At 47.2% G+C, this 10,597-nt stretch overlaps 1 protein-coding gene across 1 annotated transcript in view; it reads left to right on the plus strand.

Annotated features, from left to right (window-relative positions):
- The window catches only part of LOC126416997 (two pore potassium channel protein sup-9), a 151,966-nt gene extending 142,544 nt beyond the window's left edge, over nucleotides 1–9,422 (plus strand). Inside the window, exons 3-4 of the mRNA XM_050084883.1 lie at nucleotides 124–629; nucleotides 9,129–9,422. Coding sequence (XP_049940840.1) covers nucleotides 124–629; nucleotides 9,129–9,422 — 800 coding nt within the window. The remainder of the gene's footprint in view (nucleotides 1–123; nucleotides 630–9,128) is intronic.
- Nucleotides 9,423–10,597: the final 1,175 nt, after the last annotated feature.

A 10,597-nucleotide genomic window follows, 5' to 3' on the forward strand; every position in this document is an offset into this window, starting at 1 on the left:
GGCTTAAATGATGATGATGATGATGATGATAAAAATAATCACTTTAGAGTATTCTTTGTCTGTAGAGTTTCAGAGCCACCCTGCAGATGTCTCACAACTTGTGTGGTCGCGTTCTGTTGACAGGTTACGGCCACTCGACGCCCAACACGGTGGGCGGCAAGCTGTTCACCATGTGCTACGCCATCGTCGGCATCCCGCTGGGACTCGTCATGTTCCAGAGCATCGGCGAGCGCCTCAACAAGTTCTCCTCGGTGGTGATCCGCAACGTGAAGCGGATGCTGCACTGCAAGAACGAGGAGGCGTCCGAGATCAACCTCATCTTCGTGGTGACGACGCTGAGCAGCCTCACGATCGCGGGCGGCGCGGCCGCCTTCAGCCGCTACGAGGGCTGGACGTACTTCGACTCGGTGTACTACTGCTTCATCACGCTCACCACCATCGGCTTCGGCGACATGGTGGCGCTGCAGAAGGACAAGGCGCTCGAGCGCAAACCCGAGTACGTCGCGTTCGCGCTCATCTTCATCCTGTTCGGGCTCGCCATTGTGGCCGCCTCGCTCAACCTGCTCGTGCTGCGGTTCGTCACGATGAACACCGAGGACGAGCGGCGCGACGAGGCGGAAGCTCTCCAGGTAAGGTCCTGTGGCGTTGGTAACGCTGCCGTCTCCACTTACTACGAGGGACAGTCAAATGAAAACCAGGTACCCATCACAACGGGACCGTGAAACTGTTCCATTTAGAAGTAGTCACCACATTTTAAGGCATTTATTCCACTGGGAGACGGGACGATCAGCTCCTATTTCATAGAACGTGGTCGTCCACTGACGGATCCACGACCGCACCCTTTCTTGCGCTTCCTCATCCGACTGAAAGTGACGTCCAAACATGTCTTTCATGAAGTCGCCAAATGTGTGAAAGTCACATGGTGCAAGATCCGGTCTGAAAGGAGGATGTTGAAATGTTTCCCAACCAAAATCGTTGAAGTGTATCCTTCGTCCGATTGGCAGTATAGGGGCAGGCGTTGTTGGCAACAGGATGATTCCGCCCGACAGCATTCCTGGGCGTTTTGACTTTATGTCATATCTTCACAGCATTTCACACTTATTGCGATTTCACTCTCAAGGAACTGACTCAAAACACTTGCGGCTCCTTCGAGTGGAATGAGCGTGCAGCTGCCTGTACTGCGGAAGTGCCTATCGATAAGCACTGCCAAACTGGGCGCGGCAGGAAGTCGTGAGCAGAGAAAGCGCAATGGCGCCCGGAAGAGACCCTTTTGCCAGCGGATCGCGCTTAGTTAAAACAATAGCGCGATCCTCCGAGCTCTAGCGGCGGCCGAGCGAAACTCGTTCAAGGTCACCCGCCAATATGGCGGCGCACACAGCCATATAGCCGACGGGAGGCCCTAGCCACACGTCATTTTCATTGTTGCCAATATTGTTAGCATACCTTAAGAGCTAAGGGCACTTATTCAGCGACGGAGATGTGTTTTACAATATCGAAGGTGAACAAGTGCTCATAGCTCTTAAGGTATGCACTTTACATCTCATATTCACTACACTTTTTTCTTGTTTTAATCCATAATTCAACACCTGAAAGTTTGATAGCTGAAGCTGTAGTCACTAGTATTCTGCTTTGTTTCATATGGCCGCCAAAATGCCTTCGGCTGCACCAGTCTCTTCATCTTAGCAATATTGCGAATATTCAGCCCAGTTGTCAATCGTGTAATTATTGCCAGAACATGTTTCGGGGCAACAGCATCCCATTTTCAAGTGTTAAAAACAAGGATACCAGATAAAACAGTCCTTCTCATTCCGACAGACATATAAGGATTACAGACCTGAGTTAAAACCTAAAAGAAATAGTTCAAATGGCTCTGAGCACTATGCGACTAAACGTCCAAGGTCATCAGTCCCCTAGAACTTAGAACTACTTAAGCCTAACTAACCTAAGAACATCACAAGCATCCATGCCCGAGGCAGGATTCGAACCTGTGACCGTAGCGGTCGCGTGGTTCCAGACTGTAGCGCCTAGAACCGCTCGGTCACCGAGGCCGGCGTTAAAACCTACCTTTAAAAAAATTTTATGCTATTAGGCTTCGTCCGAACTTAAAAACAAACTGCAAATGTGCATTGTCAACTCAAACCATAAAACATTACCGTTCCCGAGGTACAGTTGCAAATTGAAAGCCGCTGCCATCACCTACAAACGATAATGTTTACTTAAAGCCTAACGCTCAGCCCCAACGATACTACTGTCTCTGTCATAAAATCTTTGAGAAATGTCTGTCTGGTCCTAGCCAATTCTAACATAAAACTACCTCTACACTGTAATCTAAACGGAAATAAAATGGGTAAATCCTCCTATAACGACGACTGTTTCAGCTGGTTTCCTTGTTTTTAGCGCTTGAAAATGGGATTATGTTGTCTCGAAAAATGTTGTGGCAATAGTTACACGATTGACAATTGGACTGAACGCCTTCAGTATTGGTTGAATAACAGTTGTGTGATGGCTTCACATCAGTTATCTTTATCTTAGAGTAAAACCTGCGCCCACTGTCCTCAATTAGGCGTAGTTGGTGTATATTTTACAATCCTGTCTTCCTCTACAATTCTTTCACTCCAGGACACCCTGTAGTACCAAGTAAGTTACAACGTGATGTCCTAACACATCATTCCTTTCTTCTATACTTGTCTTTTACTACATTTCCTTTCCCTACTGATTCTAATGAGAACCTTCCTATCAGCCTCAGTCTTAATATTCATTATCTTTCTCTAAGACCACATCATAAACCATTCGAGTCTCCTCTCTTTCCTCAAAATCCACCAGCCACTTTCAAAGAATACTATGGTCCAGATATACATCATCAGAATTTTATCTCTCAGATTAAGGCCTATGTTTGATACTAGTAGAGTTATTCTGGCGAGAAGTACTCTCTTTGCCTGTGTTAGACAGCATCTTCTGCCCTCCTCGCTTTGCTCATCGTGCATTATTTTGCTTCCAAGGTAGCCGAGCGGTCAAGGCGCTGCAGTCATAGACTGTGCGGCTGGTCCCGGCGGAGGTTCGAGTCCTCCCTCGGGCATGGGTGTGTGTGTTTGTCCTTAGGATAAGTAGTGTGTAAGCTTAGGGGCTGATGACCTTAGCAGTTAAGTCCCATAAGACTTCACACACAGCCGGCCGCGGTGGCCGTGCGGTTCTAGGCGCTCCAGTCCGGAGCCGCGTTGCTGCTACGGTCGCAGGTTCGAATCCTGCCTCGGGCATGGGTGTGTGTGATGTCCTTAGGTTAGTTAGGTTTAAGTAGTTCTAAGTTCTAGGGGACTAATGACCACAGCAGTTGAGTCCCATAGTGCTCAGAGCCATTTTTGAACTTCACACACATTTGAATGTCCTGTACCTGTAGAAGCGAGTCTGAAGAAGTTTAATAGATATAAAAGGCGTGTTTTTAGGGTTCCATACCACAGCCGCTGAAAACAGAAACCTTAAAGGATCACTTTGTTGTCTACCTTTCTGTCAGATCTCTCTTTCTCAGGAATGAGTAGAGATTGAAAGTTATGTCGCATACTAATGCCTACGATCCCTTGGCGGTGTGAAATTTAAGCTTCTAAGTCAGTGGAATCAAAAGATACGGCCAGAAGAAGCAGAGTTTCACAATACAAGTAAGTGAAAAATTCCTGGAACTGTTAATTTGTAACTATCTCAAAACATATATTTTTTGCTCTTTGTTGTCCGTCTCTCTCTCTGTCAAAACTCCCTTTTCTCAGGAATGGGTATAGGTATCAAGATGAAATTTATATCTGGTACTACGGTCTACAGTTCTTTGTCAGTGGAAAAATTTAAGATTATAAGCAACTGCATTCAAAAGATACGGCCATTTATGTCACATATTTTGATACTCGTAAACTCAGTCAGCAAAGCAAATGGTGGTCCAACAATGCCGGCACGGTAGCTCAGCGTATATGGTCAGAGAGCTGTCTGCCACGGGTAAAACAAAGAAAAACTGACTGTGAGTGATCAACTTTAACAGGTGTCGTGTAACGTAAGCCCCGATCAATGCAGAGAGAAATAATGATCAAAATGAAGAAATGAAAATAGTACAGCGCGAACCTGGAAACCGAGAGGTCGCGAGATCGAATCTCGATCGGACTATGGGTTTTTCAGTCTTCTTTTAACCTAGCCTTCACTTCTAAACAATGTGAGGAGTCGCCGGAAACACTACCTTGCTCGGATTCCACGCGAAACTGTAGGTCTGCTTCGCCGGTTGGATAACTGGGGGTAGGTGAAGGTCACGGAAGTCGCGTGGTGTCTAAATCGAGTATTACACGACAGCCATCTAATGGTGGAATGGGTGAAACTACGAAAATTAGCAGACACATTATCCGCGAGCCTGAATAGAGAGCGGTCCTAAACTGCCGTCAATCCGCGCATGTGCAGTAGGCAGCGATAACTCGTGCATGCGCAGAAGGGTGTAACATGGTCCTTTCTGCTTGTTGTTTGGTTGTTGTTAGACGGCTAGTGGCTAATTGCAGATTTTCGTGTTGAGGATTTTTCGCATTGGGAATCTTCCGAATTTTTTTCAGTAAGCAGGTTTCATAAATGCAGAAAAGAAACTTTTTTGTGGTAGATTCTTTTAAAATAACTTTGTGAAAGGATTTTTTCTGTTGATAGCTTGGTATTCTAGAAATGAAATGGAGCAAAGAGGCGTTAAGCGTCTTAATTCAGGCATACAGCGAGGAAAGGTGTACATGTGACTCGCTTTATCAAGATATGATGCATCGGCGATCGTTTCTTTCTGAGTGATAAGCATATAACGCCACACGATGATTTTCGATTTGAATCGTAATGCCTTAGCTTACGAAAGTTCATGTTTGTTTTGACTGCACTTCTTGCTTATTTCAGCACGCCAGAAAAGAGAAACTGGCAGTGACTGGCGACAATGTTGTGGGTTTTATTTGCTCTTTTTTTTCTTTTCGGCGTATTTCGGGGTTATTTTTATTTCGATACGAACAGTTTTCTCTGCAACTTCTCTCACTTTCGAATAGTATTGGCTGTTCTCAATTCAAAGCATGATCAGGTCACCTGCAATACATGTTTTCTGTAGTAATGAGAACCATTTCTGAAGCTCGAGAATCTTGTACCTAAGAACCTGAACGTGCCTATTATACTGCAACAACAATTAAAGTAATGTATTGGGAGTTTAATTTCTATAATTTTAGGGAGTTCCAGTCAAATATGACCCCAGTTACACCAGTTTTAATTACTTTTTCCAGAATGTGTATTGCGGGTTTGTTGAATTCATTCTAGCAAAAATGAACGTCGTTTTTCATATTATGATAATCTAAAAAGAACATGTAACTCTTCAGGCTTTCCCGGCGATCTAATGACATCTTGGGTTGTCGGGTGTTCTGCCGGATATCAGCGTCGTACTTGCACGATATTTCGGTCACGTAGCTCGTAACCTCACCACCAGAACCAGAACGGAACTTCTTTCCTTCCATTGCGTCTTTGAGTGGTCCAAACATATGGAAATCACTTGGGGCAAGGTCTGGTGAGTATGGTGGATGAGGAAGACACTCAAAATGCAGCTCTGTGATTGTTGCAACTGTTGTACGGGCAGTGTGGGGCTTTGCATTGTCTTGTTACAAAAGTACGCCTACTGACATCAATCCACGTCGCTTTGATTTGATTGCTGGCCGCACATGATTTTTTAGGAGGTCTGTGTATGATGCACTGGTGACAGTGGTCCCTCTAGGCATGTAATGCTCCAAAATGACGCCTTTTTCGTCCCAAAAGAGAGTCAGCATAACCTTCCCTGCTGATGGTTCTGTTCGAAACTTCTTTGGTTTCGGTGGTGTAAGTGAACCCCGGTTTCGTCACCAGTAACGATTCTTGCAAGGAAGCCATCACCTTCTCGTTCAAAGCACCGAAGCAGTTCTTCACAAGTATCAACACGTCGTTCTCTGATTTCAGGAGTCAGCTGTCGTGGCACCCATCTTGCAGACACTTTGCGAAACTGGAGCACATCATGCACAATGTGGAGTGCTGACCCATGACTAATCTGTAAACATGCTGCAATGTCATTCAGTGTCACTTGGCGGTTTTCCTTCACTATGGCTTCAACTGTTGCAATGTTGTGTGGAGTCACAACTCGTTGTACCTGACCTGGACGAGGAGCATCTTCCACTGAAGTCACGCAATTTGGGTGCATAGATCCTGAGAAATCAGTGCTCACAACAGCACCTCTGGCCGTAATAATGGCCTTGATACGCCTGGGCATTGAGTCAAACAGAGCTTGTAAGGTATGTATAGGTACATCTGCCCATGCAGCTTTAACATGATACCACAGTTCATCAAGAGTAGTGACTGGCGTATTGTGACGAGCCAGTTACTCGGCCACCATCGACCAGACGTTTTCAATTCGTGAGAGATCTGGAAAATGTGCTGACTAGGGAAGCAGTCGAACATTGTCTGTATCCAGAAAGGCCCGTACAGGACCTGCAACATGCGGTCGTGCATTATCCTGCTGAAATGTAGGGTTTCGCAGGGATCGAATTAAGGGTAGAGCCACGGGTCGTAACACATCTGAAAGGTAACGTCCACTGTTCAAAATGCGTCAATGCGAACAAGAGGTCACCGAGACGTGTAACCAATGGCAACCCATACCATCACGCAAGGTGATACGCCAGTATGGCGATGACGAATACACGCTTCCAACGTGCGTTCACCGCGATGTCGCCAAACACGGATGCGACCATCATGATGCTGTAAACAGAACCCGGATTCATCCGAAAAAATGACGTTTGCCATTCGTGCACCCCGGTTCATCGTTGAGTACACCATCGCAGGTGCTCCTCGCTGTGATGTAGCGTCAAGGGTAACCGCAGCCATGGTCTCCGAGCTGATAGTCCATGCTGCTGCAAACGTCGTCGAACCGTTCGTGCAGATGGTTGCCTTGCAAACGTCCCCATCTGTTGACTCAGGGATCGAGATGTGGCTGTACGATCCGTTACAGCCATGCGGATAAGATGCCTGTCATCTCGACTGCTAGGGATCGAGGCCATTGGGATCCAGCACGGCGTTCCGTATTACCCTCCTGAACCCACCGATTGCATATTCTGCTAACAGTCATTGGATCTCGGCCAACGCGAGCAGTAATGCCGCGATACGATAAACCGCAATCGCGATAGGCTACAATCCGACCTTTATCTAAGTTACGCATTTCTCCTCCATACACGAGGCATCACAACATTTCACAGACAATGCCGGTCAACTGCTGCTTGTGTATGAGAAATCTGTTGGAAACTTTCCTCATGTCAGCACGTTGTAGGTGTCGCCACCGGCGCCAACCTTGCGTGAATGCTCTGAAAAGCTAATCATTTGCATATCACAGCATCTTCTTCCTGTCGGCTAAATTTCGCGTCTGTAGCATGTCATCTTCGTGGTGTAGCAATTTTAATGGCCAGTAGTGTAAAATATTTCGTACAAAATCCGAGGATTTTGTTATATATTTTGTTCATGTGCTCCATGTACATCTACATCTACATGATTGCTCTGCAATTCACATTTAAGTGCTTGGCAGAGGGTTCGTCGAACCACAGTCATGCCATCTCTCTACCATTCCACTCCCGAACAGCGCGCGGGAAAAACGAACACCTAAACCTTTCTGTTCGAGCTCTGATTTCTCTTGTTTTGATGATCATTCCTACCTATGTAGGTTGGGCTCAACAAAATATTTTCGCATTCGGAAGAGAAAGTTGGTGACTGAAATTTCGTAAATAGATCTCGCCGCGACGAAAAAATGGTTCAAATGGCTCTGAGCACTATGGGACTTAACATCTATGGTCATCAGTCCCCTAGAACTTAGAACTACTTAAACCGAACTAACCTAAGGACAGCACACAACACCCAGTCATCACGAGGCAGAGAACGCCGCGACGAAAAACGTCTTTGCTTTAATGACTTCCATCCCAACTCGCGTATCACATCTGCCACACTCTCTCCCCTATTACGTGATAATACAAAACGAGCTGCCCTTTTTTGCATCCTTTCGATGTCTTCCGTCAATCCCAACTGGTAAGGATCCCACACCGCGCAGCAATATTCTAACAGAGGACGAACGAGTGTAGTGTAAGCTGTCTCCTCAGTGGACTTGTTGCGTCTTCTAAGTGTCCTGCCAATGAAACGCAACCTTTGGCTCGCCTTCCCCACAATATTATCTGTGTGGTCTTTCCAACTGAAGTTGTTCGTAATTTTAACACCCAGGTACTTAGTTGAATTCACAGCCTTGAGAATTGTACTCTTTATCGAGTAATCGAATTCCAACGGATTTCTTTTGGAACTCATGTGGATCACCTCACACTTTTCGTTATTTAGCGTCAACTGCCACCTGCCACACTATACAGCAATCTTTTCTGAATCGCTTTGCAACTGATACTGGTCTTCGGAGGACCTTACTAGACGGTAAATTACAGCATCATCTGCGAACAACCTAAGAGAACTGCTCAGATTGTCACCCAGGTCATTTATATAGATCAGGAACAGCAGAGGTCCCAGGACGCTTCCCTGGGGAACACCTGATATCACTTCAGTTTTACTCGATGATTTGCCGTCTATTACTACGAACTGCGACCTTCCTAACAGGAAATCACGAATCCAGTCGCACAACTGAGACGATACCGCATAGGCCCGCAGCTTGATTAGAAGTCGCTTGTGAGGAACGGTGTCAAAAACTTTTCGGAAATCTAGAAACATGGAATCAACTTGAGATCCCCTGTCGGTAGCGGCCATTACTTCGTGCGAATGAAGAGGTAGCTGCGTTGCACAAGAACGATGTTTTCTGAAACAATGCTGATTACGTATCAATAGATCGTTCCCTTCGAGGTGATTCATAATGTTTGAATACAGTATATACTCCAAAACCCTACTGCAAACCACGTCAATGATATAGGTCTGCAGCGCGTCATCTTCGTGGTGTAGCAATTTTAATGGCCAGTAGTGTAAAATATTTCGTACAAAATCCGAGGATTTTGTCACACATTTCGTTCAGGTGCCCGATCGATAGGCACCTTCCCCTAACTTTGGTCACTTACGTCGTGAGATCAGCATTTTGACGGCAACCTCGCTCGGTGACTGTGCAGGCGGCGCAAGGCGCGGTGCGGCTGGAGGGCGACGTCATCACGGCGAACGGGTCCATCCTGAGCGGGCAGCTGGGCGGCGGCGGCGACGACTCGAGCTCGGGCGGCGGCGACGCGGCGTCCGTGTGCAGCTGCTCGTGCTACCCGCGCGCCTCGGCGGCGCAGCCCCGCTACACGGTGCGGCGCGCGCCCGGCCGCATCCAGCACCTGCTGCCGCTGCAGCCGCTCGCGCTGGCAACGGGCGCCGTGACGCGCGGCGACCTGCCGCCGCTGCACCCTCACCGCGCCTCTATCTGACGGCCGCCCGCCGACGCCGGCTCCTGGTGCTACCAGCGCGTCAAGAGCCTGTCGCGCCGACGCTGGAACTCGGTGCGCTAGCGCAGCTGGCGGCTTCCGTCGGACTCTGGACTGCGCCACTGTCGCTGCGGTTCCGAAGCGAGCGAATACAGCGAAATAGGTTACATCTGCTCTCTGTTCGATACTGACAAACCTCAGCAGTTCCGTTGACGCGGGACCGTACCCGTACGTCTCGACTGCGGAGTGGGATGACACCACTTCCGTAAATGGCAACCTCAGTTCGGCCAGAATGAAAGAACAGTGTTGCCAGGCTTATACAGAATAGCTTTACACGAGAGCTTACCCACAAGATCTGAGATATTCGGGAGGATCTCTCATTAATTTCACAGGGAACGGCAAAACGGTTTCGATATTTTGTGACAATTAGTTCTGCGAACACTCGCTACTAGTCGGTAAGCGTTCCACGTTCCACTTTTCTTCCAACTGATACCGAATAGTGATTCTTGAAATTTTCCCAGCATAAAGAGTATTCCATGAAGTTTCGGGACTGTAGCTGTACGACGTCAACTTCTCGTCGCAGTATTTTCTCTGACAACCGTCCGGCCATCTTCCGGTGCATATTTTGCACTGGAGATTGCTAGTTCACATCAGTAACCTTATAACAAAATTTCGCGCGGAGACATATGTGCAGATGCAGCTGCCGCACGAGTGACCTGTCTAGTTTCGTACCCTCTTTGAATATTGCTCCATCTACGGCACGCGGGCACGTGCGTAACAGTGCTACTTTGTGCGCCCTCTCCGTCAGAATGCAGATTTGTGGAACTGTAATTCAGATACAAAATTGCTAAGGCTTTCGTGGCCACTTGTTGACAAACTGCCTATTGGCTTCTGTCTCGGGTTCTTCGGCCGACGTTCGTCTAATGATTTTTCTGACGTTTCGCCAGCACGAGTGGCTGGTATTGTCAAAGCTTCATCTTCCATTGCCGGTGGTTCAATGGAGGGTGAAGCTTTGACAATGCCAGCCACTCGTGCTGGCGAAACGTCAGAAAAATCATTAGACGAATGTCGGCCGAAGAACCCGAGACAGAAGCCAATAGGCAGTTTGTAATTCAGATGTCGGATTAATAAATTTAAATATCACTGCATTGGTCACTAGTCATAAAATGTTTTCTTTC

This window comes from Schistocerca serialis, chromosome 8, assembly GCF_023864345.2.
Source record: "Schistocerca serialis cubense isolate TAMUIC-IGC-003099 chromosome 8, iqSchSeri2.2, whole genome shotgun sequence".
Lineage (NCBI taxonomy): Eukaryota > Metazoa > Arthropoda > Insecta > Orthoptera > Acrididae > Schistocerca > Schistocerca serialis.